Source organism: Nuphar pumila, chromosome 7 (genome assembly GCF_984573655.1).
Source record: "Nuphar pumila chromosome 7, dmNupPumi1.hap1.1, whole genome shotgun sequence".
Classification (NCBI taxonomy): Eukaryota; Viridiplantae; Streptophyta; class Magnoliopsida; order Nymphaeales; family Nymphaeaceae; genus Nuphar; species Nuphar pumila.
Genome location: NC_143255.1, coordinates 20,267,320 through 20,282,665, shown reverse-complemented (window position 1 = coordinate 20,282,665; position 15,346 = coordinate 20,267,320). Strand labels below are relative to the sequence as shown.

The 15,346-nt window shown below is 43.0% G+C and overlaps 2 protein-coding genes across 2 annotated transcripts; both read right to left on the bottom strand.

Annotated features, from left to right (window-relative positions):
- Window positions 1-2,951: 2,951 nt before the first annotated feature.
- Window positions 2,952-8,443, bottom strand: LOC149831434 (LEAF RUST 10 DISEASE-RESISTANCE LOCUS RECEPTOR-LIKE PROTEIN KINASE-like 2.7). The gene is made up of 4 exons (XM_090013896.1): window positions 8,305-8,443; window positions 6,225-7,437; window positions 5,121-5,159; window positions 2,952-4,373 (listed from the first exon to the last, which is right to left on the bottom strand). The coding sequence occupies exons 2-4, from the start codon at window positions 7,003-7,005 to the stop codon at window positions 3,292-3,294; spliced, it is 1,902 nt and encodes a 633-aa protein (XP_089870022.1). The 5' UTR covers window positions 7,006-7,437; window positions 8,305-8,443; the 3' UTR covers window positions 2,952-3,291.
- On the bottom strand, window positions 8,258-9,091 carry LOC149831433 (LEAF RUST 10 DISEASE-RESISTANCE LOCUS RECEPTOR-LIKE PROTEIN KINASE-like 1.2). Its single transcript, XM_090013018.1, has one exon. It carries the CDS (start codon window positions 9,089-9,091, stop codon window positions 8,258-8,260), a length of 834 nt encoding a protein of 277 aa, XP_089869144.1.
- Between the last annotated feature and the right edge of the window lie 6,255 nt (window positions 9,092-15,346).

Here is a 15,346-nt window from a genome sequence, read left to right as displayed (position 1 = left end):
GCCTTCCTACAACGATTTATAGTGTTTTCGGGTCTCCAACGAGCCCCACGATGATTTATAGTGTTATCCGGCCTTTCAACAACGATTTGTAGTATTGTCAGGCTTTCATACAGCGATTTGTAGTATTTTCGGGTCTTCAACGAGCCTCACAATGATTTATAATGTTATCTGGCCTTTCAACAACGATTTGTAGTGTCTTCCGCAAATCACTATAGTGATTTATAGTGTTTTTGGGTCTCCAACGATCCCCACAACGATTTATAGTGTTGTTGGATCTCACTATAGCGATTTGTAGTGTCTTTTGCAAATCACTATAGCGATTTGTAGTGTTATTCAGTAAACAAATCGTTGTAAATCGCTAGCTGAATTAGGACCAACTTATCAGGGTCATATCTCCCTAACCGAAGGTCATATTCCAAATCCGTAAAAATTGGTGTCTTTGTTATTGAGTCTAGTTTATTCCTGTAAATTTTCAGCAATTTCTATTGCCATTTCATTCCCCATTTTAACTAAAAACTAGACCCCTATTATTCTGTATTATTTGAGTTGCACAACACCATTCTCACTTGACATCTACATCTTGATTCTGGCATGCTCCTTGTTGGGACCCGCACCGAGGGGGAGTCCCCGAACCTTCCTCCTGTAAGGGCAAAAACTTTAAATCAGGCTCCACAACGAATCAAGTTGAATGATGCTACCCACCCTGGGAGGTGCCCCCAAACCCCCCTCCTGTAAGGGTAAAAACTCTGAATCAGACTCCACAACGAATCAAGTTGAACAATGTTATCCACGCTAGGAGGAGCCCCCAAACCCTCCTCCTATAAGGGCAAAAACTCTGAATCAAGCTCCACAACTCATCAAGTTGAATGGTGGTACCCACGCTGAGAGGAGCCCTCAGACCCTCCTTCTGTAAGGGTAAAAACTTTGAATCAGGCTCTACAATTCTTTAAGTTGAATGATGCTATCCACACTGAGAGGAGCCCCCAGACCCCTCTCCTGTAAGGGTAAAAACTCTGAATCAGGATCCACAACTCATTTAGTTGAATGATGCTACCCATGCTGGGAGGAGCCCCCCAAACCCTCCTCCTGTAAGGGTAAAAACTCTGAATCAGGCTCCAGAACAGTCAATGTGCAGGTCAGTCGGTGCTTGATGAAGCAATGTAAGATCTTCTGCTGGATGTGCACAGAAGCAGAAAGAGAAGGGAGAGAGAGAGTGAGAGGGTTGATGTTCATGGCCTCCTCCAGAAGAGATTTCTTTCTCGGATAATCCTGCAGTGCATAGACTGGGTCTTAAATAATCATCTTCGGGGCACTTAAGTCTTTACAATCACTAATTTTCTAGAATCGTTATTTTTTTTGGCACCAATAGAGGAGAGGGTACATAAGTCTTTGCAATCGCATCAAACTCCAATGCTAATTAATGTTTACAAACATGGGGATACGAGACACATAGGCTTAAATACGTGGCACTTTTTGGGTCCCCCGAGCATGAGATGCCCTGTTCGAGGGGGGGAACATATAACCTGCTTTGCTTCCCATGCATCACTCGCTCTGGCCCAGCTTGTGCTGTCAACCTCTTTGCCCTGTTGGTGCCACTGCTCACGCATCTGCCTGCTCAAGTGCTGGTACCTGCGTACTATGCCATGAAGCATGTCTACCACACACGTTAGGTCGTTTCCGTGCTTTCATTGATACCCATGCTGCGTTCAATGCCTAAGTGCTTAAGCACTCAAAATGAGGTTCGCATCAGGTGGCATGAGGTGGTGTGAGTTCATGCACAAGCTCGACGAATAAATTTGGGTGGTGCTCTTCGTTAAGGCACGAATCCTCAACTAGTCCTCAGGATGAGGGGTCGAAAGACCTTACACTTTTGTGGCCGAGGTTCCAATGGGAGTGTGCTCATGGGGTCCCGATACACCCTATGGCATGTGAGACTAAGTCCCCCATATGCAGTTTGCTTTAGATATCTACAACAAAAGAACTATTCATAATGAAGCTCGGGAGCTTGGCACGCGTCGGTAATGCCTAAGTGATGCATCATGCTCCCTATAACCGGCATTGGATATTGGTTAAGTCAGTAGTGCCACGAAGGCATATTTCAGCCTCAGTGACAGCATGTGCTTGCCCGTGAGAGTGACAAGGGATGTTTGGACCCTTCGGTTGGTTGGAGGTACTAGTCTGTATGAGATGACTATGTATGAGACGGCACGTAAGTGGCTATCAGATATGTGACCACCATGATAAGATGGATTCCTTAAATGAAAGTTTCATTGTCTATCGGTTACGTATCGACAAATACATGTGTTGGGAGGCTGACTAAGCCAAAAAGCCTAGTGCCACACCGGTGTTCTAAGGCTTGCAAAGTGCAACAAATTGCATCTTGAAATTTTGCCCATGACACTTCGAATTTTAGCCCGTGACACTGATCATATGAAATATGTTTTACTAGCTAAGAGTGCTTGCTTGATGCTTCGGATGGTTGTCTAATAAAAGCTGCGTACATGGTCATTCAGTGAATTTGGTTGCCAAAATAAATGTTCGTGTATCAGGCTGATCACAAGGAGTATGTGATTTCTTGATCTAGGAACAAATTAACTGTAGGTAATAGTTCTTCAAGTGACTATTCGTGTCACCTACGGATGGGAAATTGTATCCTTATATGACTATCAGCAGAAACGGGTATAAAAAGTTTCCATCAAGTCGATATTTATGCTAAAAGGTGCAACCTCTGGTTTACACTGGATCATCTCTAGCAGCTTGTTCACAATATCCAAAATAGTTTTTTCCCCTTGTCCAAAGTTTGCAAAGAAGCACTTCTTTGTGTTTTTCGTTGACATAAAACTGTAAAGAAAGTCTTAATGCCTTCTGGAGAATGATAGAAAAGACTAAAGCCATTTTAGTGCCACCTTCAAACTAGAAAAAGATGAGTTGGAGAATTGCTATTCAAATAGTTCATTAAAAAATTAAAATTTTCTTAATTATTAGCTGATTTAAAGCCAAGTTGTACAATGCATTAAATTTAATGAACATAGCATATGGCAATATAGGTTACAAGTGTAGAATCTCAAAGGTACTTGTTATTATAATCATGCTTGAATATCAGCCCGTATAAAAATGGGGGTGGGATAGAAGAACAAGTTCTACAAAAGCGGATGCCATTGGCTTGAATATCTTCTTCTAATGAGACTTGAAACTGCAGATTGGGGTCGAAATAACAATAGTTGCCAAACTCAAACTGATTGCAATTCAGCATCGTCTTTGCCAGAGTTTTCATTATCCTAAACCAATCCATCATTCTGATATAGTTGAAGAGTCAAAACCATGCTGCAGGTATTCAAGCTCAACTGCAGGGAAAAAATGATTGGGAGGCATCGTCAATTTTGATGTGCTACTCTCAAACATTCTAACAACCTCTTTGATACAGGGCCTATCAATTGGGTTCCACTGTATGCACCATAAAGCTATAGTGGTTATCCTTCTAATGATTTCTTCTTCACCTTCTCTAATTCCTTCAAATTTTCGATCATGATCAAGGCGGTCATAAATCCATTGAGGAAAATAGGCTTCACTAGAATTGCTGTCATTGTTACCAATTTTGTCTTTCATTCCAACCAATGTGATTAATAGCATCCCAAAGCTATAAACATCGGATTTATGTGAGACATGTCTAGAATTTCCAAAGAATACTTCTGGAGCAATATAACCAATCGTGCCTTTGCCTTGTGTGATTGTTACAGTACTTCGCTCCTTGGAATGTAATTTTGCTAGACCAAAATCAGAAATTTTTGGTGTAAAGTCGTGGTCTAGAAGAATGTTATGTGGCTTAATGTCAAAGTGAATGATTCCTTGATCACAACCTTGGTGTAGATATTCAATTCCTCGGGCAATGCCTAGTGCTGTATTATATTGCTTTTCCCCAAACAAGCGATCATCTACAGTGGCTTCATCTGTGTAAATGAACTTTTCAAGTGAACCATTTGCCATAAATTCATATATAAGTGCTCTTTGGGACCCCTCAACACAAAATCCAAGAAGGCGAACTACGTTAACATGGTGAATCCTACCAATGGTAGCCACTTCATTCATAAATTCTTCACCATCATTGTGTGATTTTTCCATGAGCTTTACAGCCACAGGGGCGCCATTAGGCAGCTTTCCTTTGAATACACTTCCATAGGCGCCTTGCCCAAGTTTCTGCTCGAAATTACTTGCCATTCTCTTTATTTCTTTGTATGTGTATCTAGTGGCTGTGAGATATTCGTAATCACTTAAGAACTTCTCTAGTTTAGATTTTCTTGAAATGCAAATGGATCGAGCAATGAAATAGAACAAGCATGCTCCAACAAAAAAACTGAAAACAGCCGCAACAGAACCTGTGGAAATAAAACGAGAATGATTATACTCTTGATAGCAGATCTACATACTTGAAACTTTGGCCGGGTGAACAGACACACATTAGGGTCCGTCAAGTCAACAAGATTATGAACTTCAATATTGATGCTCAACGATTTTGGTTCTAGCATTCAATTACAGATTTGTTCAACATGTTTAGGCTAAGTCAATGTTGTACCTGCACCTATGTGGCAAACAACCTGGTTTGACTTGCCACAGGCCAACCTGGTTGAATTGGGTAAATGGGCTCGCATAGGCCACCTCTAGGATGGATTACACAATTTTTAAATTGGGTAAATGACACGAAACGACACGGTTTTAATACTTATTTTTAAACATTATATGCATATAAAGTATATTTGTTTAATTCAAAAATTAGAAAAAATATGTGCTGTTTTTCATAAAAAAAACCATGTATTCACGTCTCAAATCTATGCCATACCCGTGTCTATATCCGTATCCATGTGATACAGGGCTCTAGTTTGTTATTTTAATTTAGATCAGAATCATTAGCCGCGTTGGAGTCCGCAGTTACCAGTTTACACTTTTTTTTTTTTGAAGCAGTTACCAGTTCACACTAAATTTGCTAGATTGAAGAAGAGGAAATGTCAAGCCAATTTTTTTATTATAAATACCTTATTTGGTTAGTAGAGTCCTGTGGACTGGAGATTTATTGGATCTGAGGATTGGTAGTTGTAAATTGAGTCATATAAGAGATCAGTGGTTACCTATTATGACCTTCTTCCATATGTTGCGCTTTCCTGAAACTGCATGAAATTACCAGAGCTTGAAAGTTAATAACACACTTCTCAACAATTATCTAGACAAATAGGAACATTAACAACAAAGAGAAACATGCATGAATTGCGACAACTATTAGGAATGGAAGAAAACATCTAATTGCAAACTTATTTAATGAAAATCTGTAAAAATTTAAAAATATTACCTCATGTTAGACATGATATTAGTGAATTTTAGAATGTCAAAGGACAAAAAGGTGAGTTAATTCATGCAGCCTAGCCATGGCAGGTTCAAGTGTAGGCTACTTTGGTGAGAATGCTCCCACAACAGCAGAAAGGTTGCTAGGATGATTACACATTGCTATGCTAACCAGTACCAAAATAGTTCATGAAAGGACCAACAGAAGTTCAACTAATCAAAAAGAGAAGGTTCCCCTGCACTGCGCAGAGCACACACACACAGAGTGGTTGTTAATTTACTATGTTAATGGGTTTAATAATAATCAATGTATCATAAAATTTGATTTCCAAGTTAGAGATAAATGCATGACACAATTCATGAAAACAAGGATGTGGACGGTAGGAGGGTGTGTGGATGGTCTCAATTTTTTATTTGTCTGATACTGTTTTTGGAATGTGATCTACATGGTTTGTTTAGTAGGAATCAGGATATATATATATATATATATATATAAAAAGTGTAACTCTCTCTCTCTAGCTTGTTAGCTCCCACATTTGTGTGAGCAAGTGTAACCCCGTAATGAACAAGTGAAAATGCCTTAACGTTGTGGGAAACGTAATTTGTCATCCCCACAGTGCCACCCTTCACTTCTGCAGGGCTGGGCAACAGGCCGGTGCAACAATAACAGGATCTCATATTTGATGTTGTCCTTTTGAAATACAGTGACACTTGATGCTAACTCCATGTTGACAACCTTATATGGATGGGCTCCACCACCTAATGGCAAGTGCAACCAGTACTTGTTCCGCAGACAAATGGTAAATAACACTACCAAATTGTCATCAGTAGAAATACGCTTTGCACAAGAAATAAGTCATGAGAAGAAGACAAGCAAGAGAGGAGTTCTGTACTTGGATTACTACTTAATTTTGGTGTTGAGATTGTCCCATTGGAACAATTAGTTGAATGTGCTGATCCATCTTTGCAGTGACAAAATGGGACATCATGTTCATCAAATCGACAGAAGCCTCCAGTTTTACTACAGTCATCACAGCTAAGATTCCTTCTCCAGTGAAGAACAAACCCGCTACTCAATATCACAGACAGGTTTGCAGCAGCAGACTCCTCGACACCAGCAGGGATTTCATAAACAGGGCATCCGATATTATTAGCAAGCAGCTCCCTTGTTTCCTGAGGACTGTAATAGTAATACAGCAGAGAACCATCATCACAACCTTCCACCTTGAGTGAAAAAGGAGGCCTCAGCAGCCGGCCATCGGCATAATTGCACTTGAATATGGTGACATTGGGACCAGAGAATTGGAAACCATGGTAGAGTCTTTCAGGTAGAGTACTGAAGTTGCGAGGTGATGCACAGAGTTCTTGCTTGTATGAATCGGGGTAGCGGATCTCGATATTACGACCAGTATATGAGATTAGCTTAACAGTGAAACGGATATTGAATAGATCAATCTGAGTGAGGTTTCCATTGCATGAAATGATATTCATGCCACAGTTGGGAGAAGAATTGAGAGAGCTGAACGGGAAAAGGATTTGAATGGAGTTACTACAGTTGAAAGGCAGAGGGCAGTCAACTGGGTTGGTCTCGGACAGAGCGCTATGGGAGAGAAGAAGAGTAAGAATAACCCCAAGAAAAGAAGAGAAACACAAACACAAGCTGCATGCAGACATATCTGTGCATCCAGAGGATCTAGAGCAAAATTCGGTGACTTGGATGATTGAAGAAGAGTTGCATCTCCGATTGTCTTTTTTTCATCACTCGCCAGAAGCGCGTGGAAAGACCAAAGAAAGATGGTGGAGAAGAAAGTTTGAGTCGTTTTCTGCTTTGATTGAATTTGACTTGTGGCGATATTATTGGAGTCCGCAGTTACCAGTTTACACTTTTTTTTTTTTGAAGCAGTTACCAGTTCACACTAAATTTGCTAGATTGAAGAAGAGGAAATGTCAAGCCAATTTTTTTATTATAAATACCTTATTTGGTTAGTAGAGTCCTGTGGACTGGAGATTTATTGGATCTGAGGATTGGTAGTTGTAAATTGAGTCATATAAGAGATCAGTGGTTACCTATTATGACCTTCTTCCATATGTTGCGCTTTCCTGAAACTGCATGAAATTACCAGAGCTTGAAAGTTAATAACACACTTCTCAACAATTATCTAGACAAATAGGAACATTAACAACAAAGAGAAACATGCATGAATTGCGACAACTATTAGGAATGGAAGAAAACATCTAATTGCAAACTTATTTAATGAAAATCTGTAAAAATTTAAAAATATTACCTCATGTTAGACATGATATTAGTGAATTTTAGAATGTCAAAGGACAAAAAGGTGAGTTAATTCATGCAGCCTAGCCATGGCAGGTTCAAGTGTAGGCTACTTTGGTGAGAATGCTCCCACAACAGCAGAAAGGTTGCTAGGATGATTACACATTGCTATGCTAACCAGTACCAAAATAGTTCAAGAAAGGACCAACAGAAGTTCAACTAATATGGCAGACCCGGTTCTGGACCTGATACCTGAATCCTTGGGTCCGAACCAGATCCGACCTGTTGACACCCCTACACGAAGCGTGATGGCTCAGCCCGTCTTTGAAAGGCAGGAAAATCTTGACGGCAGGTCCCATCGTTGCAGAAGCAGACGAAGTCGTTGACCTTGACGATATTTTAATATCTCACAGCAAAATTTTCCTCATTTTTTCGAGAAAATTCAGATTTGATTTTTCAGCGAAAACGCGATTCGAGAATTCGCCACGATTCACCAACGTCCCATTTGCCTCATCCTCAAACAATCGGGTAAGAAAATAAGCTCCGAATTCCCCCAGGAAGGAATTCAACTCCCAACAACATCTCCAGAATCAAAACACAACCAGAAAAGAGCAAAAATCCAAAATCCAGAATCCAGCAAATGAGAATAGATCATCAAAAGAAACTGCGGGAAGGGCAAGAGATAAAAGAGAAAGGCTTACGGTCTTTGCAATCGCCATCGTGCTCCCCATCGTTGCAGAAGCAAACGAACCGTTTCGGCTTGTTGGTGTTATACCCGCACACCCCACCGGACGCTTCGCACCCTGCGCAGAGCGGGGCCTGGCCCCAGTCCAGAACGAACCCTCCCTTCACCACCGACGGGAAGCTGCTGGATGGGCTCTCGGCGGCGGCACCCAAGTAGGGAACCACCACAGACCTTTCGCAGACAGTCAGCCAGTGGAGGCCAATTGGGGACCCTGCGGGAACGGCGTATGACATCCCAGATGTAGATCTCAAACAATCAATTGAAAGAAGACTATCGTTTGTTGAGGGTGTTGTTGTTGTGTAGCCATTGTCGGTGGTGGAGATGAAGGGGGTGGATTTGCAATTGATGAGGAAGGTGAAATTGGTGTTTCTGGGATCGAATTTCAGAGGGGTGGTGGAGTTGAGGGTGACGTTGTGTCGGGGAGCAGGGCAAGGCTGGGAGTAGATCTCTCCGTCGACGAGGGAGAGCTGATTGGTGTTGTAGTTGATGCTCTTCACCACGTAAGTGTCGCTGGGGAGGGTGAATGTGGGCGTCCTCCCGTCGCTGCTGCAGCTGATGCCGAAGCCCTCGTAACCGCAGAAGGATTGGTTTGCTGCCGAGTCGATTGATGTGAGGTAGAAAGGGTAACTGATGTTGATGTTGCCGCATGTCTTCTTCGGGCAGTACTCGGAGATGTTGGCCGAGAGGGCAGTAGAGATGAACAGAAAGAGGAAGAGGAAGATGTGATGGTGGGAAAGAGGCATGGTGGGCAGAGTGTTTTGCTCTGAGGAAGGCGTGCAGTGTAGGAGGAGACTAATAAGAGGCTTTGACGGTGGGTGGTGAACTGGGAGTTCCGGTTGGGGGAAGCAGATCAGGTCATGCTGAAAATGAGAGTTTTTGCTCGTGCTGACATAGTGGCCATCCGATTTGCATTTAAAAAAGCTCAAAAGTCAACAAAACCACGTGGCATTCATCCAAAATGCAAACAGACGGCCAAGATGTTCGCATGAGCAAAAACGCTCATTTTCAGGATGATCTGATCTGCTTCCCCGGTTGGGGGGGCTGATGTCCGTCCGTGTTTGGGATCGAGGGATAAAGAGTTTTAAGAGACGTGTTGGACCAGTAATATCGACTTCAAAGGCGTCAGAACTTCGAAATTTCATAGGGGTATAACTAACTGACCATATTGCCCTCCACTAAAGTAGTTGCGACTTTAGCAATTCCAAGGATTTGCCTAAGACTTTGTAGTTGACTGTGTCCATCTTGGGCTTGGCCATTCCTAAATTGATCGATGATCCTCCACTCAATCGAGCCTTGTTAAGTGGAAGCAGATCAGGTCATGCTGAAAATGAGCGTTTTTGCTCATGCGGGCATCTTGGCCGTCTGTTTGCATTTTGGATGAATGCCACGTGGTTTTGTTGACTTTTGAGTTTTTAAAATGCAAATCGGATGGCCACGATGTCAGCATGAGCAAAAACGCTCATTTTCAGCGTGACCTGATCTGCTTCCTTGTTAAGTTGACTCAAACATATCATAGATCTGCTAGGTTCAAAATGGTCTTGGAACAAAATGATCATACTTGAGCTGGCGTTGAATAGATGACCCCAAGTATGTCTTGCTGATTTCCAGCTGTCTTCATCCACGGTTTGGATCAAACAAGGTCCAGTCAGACCCGTCCAGGAATGGTTCATAAAAGTGGATCTTAGTTCGAGTTGGTTCAAACAAACCTGCTCAAGGAATGAAGGGTTAAATCGTAATTGCATTATTTGAAAAAACCTTACCAAAGGACGTAGCGCCTACATAATTATGTTTTCTTTTCTTCATCTTTTTTTTTCCTTGTCACATTTAAGGATGGCAGTGAACTAGGGAGGAAGAGCAAGAAACGGAGATGATAGTTACAATCTATCCTTGTGCTGAGATGAAAGCGGGGATGGATTTACGCTTTCCCCACCCTGCACCATCTTCATATTTCTCCGCCTTGCCTCACCTTGTCCCATCCCATCTCTAATCCTTTAAAGGACGACTATAGATAAAGGGAAAATTCATCCAGGGATGGAGGACATAAAACAGGGATGAAAGGAGGGGGTGAAGGTTAAAATTCATCCAGGGATGAAGGCCAGGATGGAGGTTCGGATTTTGAGATGGAGATTAAGGTTTTGAGAGTTAGGTATCTGGCTTTTGTATTTTTTTTCACATTTCCTATAGATTTCTTATTTCTTCTTCGCACGTGTAAGTAAGCCTGAGTACTGAACCTTGTAAATCTTGTGTTATCTCTTCTCTTGTTTTTTCTTTTAATTTTGTTGTTTGTTTTGTGGTTTTCACTACATTTATTTTAGAAATTAGAATTGACTATGTCACTCTTAGTGTTCCGGACCGCCATCTTTTTCACCTTTTTGCTTTGATGTATATACCTCTTTGGCACTCTAGAGTGCCCCACAAGGCCTTACGGCCTAAGCACCCCGTGTATTCGGACCCTCTCTTCCCCTCTTGATGTACTTTGCTTTCAAGTATCTATAAAGAAGCTTTTTGCATCTCTCTCTCTTTGTACTTGTGCATACGCATACTTTTGCTTCCGCTAGTGCGCGTGTGTTGTGCGTTGCTTGTGCGCTTAAAAGGCCTGCCTTCGGTGTGTGTGATTGCCCAAAGCTACGTCACGGGGACCTTCGCTTCCCAGCCTGTGACAAGTTGGTACCAGAGCCTTGTCGACATTGAGAGTGACAATGACGCCGAAGAAGATTGCCATGACTCTTTCAAGCAGTGTGGTTCCTATTGAAGAGAACTTCATGGTCGATGATCGGGTGTTAGCCATCTCGCGCGATGTGGCGGAGCTGACTGGGTCAGTGACCAACATGGAGAAGTTGGTTAATGGAACTTGTGTCGCTTTCAGAGATCTCAATGTAGAGATCAAGACAACAGTAGAGGGAGTAAAAGACTCGGTGGAAAGTCTTGCCACTAAACTTAACTACTCGGTGAAGGACTTTTCCACCAGATTTGATGATTTGTTGGGTCGGTTCAATATCATGGCTGCTGAATTGGATGTTGTTTGACGAAAGAATGAACAGTTAGAGAGGCAGTTGAGAACTGCCCCGGCTGGCGGTGTTGCAACATATGTGGAGAGACCACGTTACAGGCTACCTGAGCCCGCCAAGTATAAAGGCATGCGGGACTCAAAGGATCTCGAGAATTTTATCTACGAGATGGACTAATTTCTAGAAGCTGCGAGGATAGAAGATGACGCAGATAGGCTGCGCACCGCAACAATGTACTTTGCGGATGAAGCGCCCATTTGGTGGAGACGTCGCTTAGGTGATGTTCGACGGGGATTGGTTGCTATAGTCTCATGGGAAGACCTCCAGAAGGAAATGCGAGACTACTTTCTACCTAAAAATCAAGAGAAAATGACCCGCAAAAGGTTATTGGCATTGAAACAGACAGGGTTAGTACATGACTATGTCAAGGCATTCTCTTCGATAATGTTGGAAGTGAAGAGAATGGATGATGAGGATCGGTTGTTTTACTTTGGCAACGGGTTGCAAGGATGGGCAAACCAAGAACTTATCCAGCATGACCCCGCAACACTAGCTGAGGCGCTTGCGGTGGCAGAGAAACTTGCAGAACTGGATAAGAATGACCCTGCATTTCAAGGCAGACAATAGGGAAATGATCGCAACAACCGAAGGGACAATCGAAGAAACGACCAAGGACAAAATGCTGGTCGGAGAAACCAGCAAAATCATGGCCGTCAAGATGGCCAAAATAATAATCAGAATTGGAATAACTTTCAAGGTGGTAATTATCGTCGCCGTGACTGCCGCATCTGCCATGGGGATCATTGGCAGGATACATGTCCCAATAGAAACTGCGGTCAAGGGAATGACGATAACCGCGCACCCCGAGTTGCGAATGTTGTTCAGGGTGAGGCAGAGGATCAACTTGCAGAGGCGCCAACAGTCGGCGCAATGCAGATGATGAATCCAGTAAAGGTCACAACCAGTGTGGAACCAATGGTATGCAAAGAATTGATGTATTTGGAACTTTTGCTCAACGGAAGACTGACCAAGGCATTGGTTGACACAGGTGTCACGCATAACTTCATCTCGCATGAAGAAGCTGAACGGTTGGGATTACAGTGGGAGAAAAAAGAGAGCCGCATGAAAGCGGTTAATTGAGAGGCTAAAGCCATCTACTGTGTCGCTCGGCATGTACCAGTGCAGATCCACAACTGGTCAGGAAGGATCGCGTTATCAATCGCACCCATGGATGATTTTAAAGTCATCCTCGGCATGGAATTCTTGAGAAGCAACAAGGCAATGTCGATGCCCCACCTCAACGTCGTCAGCTTTGAGAGTGAGAGTCAGCCCTGCATGGTTACTGCGATGACATGAAAGCTTTGTGAGTGTTTGGTGTCTGCGCTCCAGTTGAAGAGAGTCATGAAAAGTGGTGACGAGACTTTTCTTGTCACAATCCGTGCTACAGATAAGGTAGAAAAAGTTGCGGATGTCCCAGAGGCCTTAGCGTCAGTATTAAAGAAGTTCAGTGATGTTATGCCCGCCGAGATGCCGAAGAAGCTACCTCCGAGGCGTGAGGTAGATCATCAGATTGAATTAATACTGGGTGCACGCCACCCGCAATGGCTCCTTATCGCATGGCAATTCTTGAGCTGCATGAATTACGCAGGCAATTGGATGGTATGCTCGAAGTAGGAATCATCCAACCATCCAAAGCTCCCTTTGGGGCGCCCGTGCTCTTTCAAGCAAAGCATGATGGGTCGAAGCGGTTGTGCGTCGACTATAGGGCACTGAACAAAATGACGGTGAAGAACAAGTACCCGCTTCCTTTGATCGCAGACTTGTTTGATCAACTTGGAAAGGCGAAGGTCTTCTCTAAGTTGGATTTGAGATCGGGCTACTAGCAAGTGAGAGTTGCAGAAGCGGATACTGCAAAGTTATTTGTGCGGAACGTAATTAAGCATTGGGGAATTCCGGAGAGCATCGTCAGTGATAGTGATGCACGCTTCACTGACAAGTTTTGGCGAGAAGTGTTTCGCTTAATGGGGACGAGCTTGCATTTCAGCACAAGTTTCCACCCCCAAACCGACGGACAGACAGAGAGAATAAATGGCATGCTGGAGGAATACCTGTGACACTTTGTCAGTGCCAACCAAAGGGATTGGGTTGATTTACTTGATGCGGCTCAATTCTGCTATAACCTTCAAAAGAGCGAGTCATCCGGCCATAGTCCATTTGAAGTCGCAATTGGACAACAGCCGCAGACTCCGCACTCCCTTGCGGCGCGAGGGCGTGGAAAAGCACCTTATGTATACCAGTTTGTCAGGAATTGGCAATATCAGACAGAGTTGGCGAAGGCATATCTAAACAAGGCAACCAAGCGCATGAAGAAATGGGCATATGAGAAGTGTCACCCAACAGAATTTCGAGTTGGAGACAAAGTGTTGGCCAAGCTCTTTCCTGACTGCACAGCTATCTTTCGGGGCCACCACCGAGGCCTTATTCGCAAGTATGATGGTCTCTTCACCATTATCAAACGTGTGAGAAACTTGGCGTACCGGCTGGACTTGCCAGCAAACTTTCAAGTGCACCCGGTATTCCATATATGTAACCTGAAGCCATTCCACGAAGATGAAGGAGATCCTCAATGGAGCATGCCTCAACGTGCTCCGATCCCGCAGCGAGCTCCTTCAACAGTTAGTGTACCAGGCAGAGATCCAGATATCATCTTCTACCATTCCAACAACTATCTAGGGGAAGTCAAAAAATACTTAGTGCAGTGGAAAGGATTGCCAGAATGTGAAACTACCTGGGAGAAAGCCAACAACATGTTTCAGCATCGACAGCTTGTAGAAGGCTACTATGAACAATTGGCGTCGAGGACGGCGCCAACTTAGGCGGGGGAGCGTGTTCCGAACCGCCATCTTTTTCACCTTTTTGCTCTGATGTATATACCTCTTTGGCACTCTAGAGTGCCCCACAAGGCCTTACGGCCTAAGCATCCCGTGTATTCAGACCCTCTCTTCCCCTCTTGATGTACTTTGCTTTCAAGTATCTATAAAGAAACTTTTTGCATCTCTCTCTCTTTATGCTTGTGCATACGCGTATTCTTGCTTCCGCTCGTGCGCGTGTGTTGTGCGTTGCTTGTGCGCTTAAAAGGCCTGCCTTCGGTGTGCCCGAAGCTACGTCACGGGGCCTTCGCTTTCCCGCCCGTGACACTTAGTCTCAGCCACTCTAAATTTGTTTATGACTTTGCTACTTAAAGTCTGGTCGGGTTACCCCCGTGTACTTGATAAACATGATTGCTATTGAAACATGCTTTGACGCGCACCAAATTGATCAACAGAGTCCATCTTAATCAACTCTTGCGTAATGAATATATCTTAAGAAAGATATGTTAGATTATAATACCAGCACAACTCTGTGGGTTACACCTTACTTGCTCCAAATTGGTCAATGGATCCCAAGTCAATCTGATCTTACAAAGCAGAGTACATCGTATTAACAGTGACAACTGGGTCTTTTTTTTTTTAAGTTTATTACTTAAAGAAACTACATCTAGGACAGAAGGCCTGGTCGTGCCGGTTCAACCTGTGTTAAGTGGTACCAGAGGTAGGAGACGAAAGCAAAAAGAGATGGAAGAGAAGAGTGAGACAAAGAGATTATGTTGTTCGATCGTAAAAGACCTACATTTATGGAAAAGGTGATATCATCTTATTGCTTGCACTAAAAGAATACAGAGGGGATACAAATCGAGGATAGCAGTTCTTTCCATAAATTAATGATTGTAATAGCTTCCAAAAGATAAGCATGGTAACCAACAAGAGAGGAAAGGATCCTAATGAGATCCTTAGGAGAGCTGGCAGACATTGACATTACAAGGAAACAGTTCTTACTGCATAAAAAAATAGTGATGACAAATTATTGTTCAATAATAATTTAATTTCGATGATATTTTATGTCATAGTAAAAACTTCTATTGTCGATGATATTTTATCATTGATTTTATCT

Coding starts and splice junctions, on each gene's coding strand:
- LOC149831434 (XM_090013896.1), bottom strand. CDS start 7,005: ATGTCTGCATGCAGCTTGTGTTTGTGTTTCTCTTCTTTTCTTGGGGTT. Junction 5,160..6,224: donor AAAATTAAGTAGTAATCCAA/GTACAGAACTCC, acceptor AATTTCATGCAG/TTTCAGGAAAGCGCAACATA. Junction 4,374..5,120: donor ATGGAAGAAGGTCATAATAG/GTAACCACTGAT, acceptor TTATTTCCACAG/GTTCTGTTGCGGCTGTTTTC.
- LOC149831433 (XM_090013018.1), bottom strand. CDS start 9,091: ATGCCTCTTTCCCACCATCACATCTTCCTCTTCCTCTTTCTGTTCATC.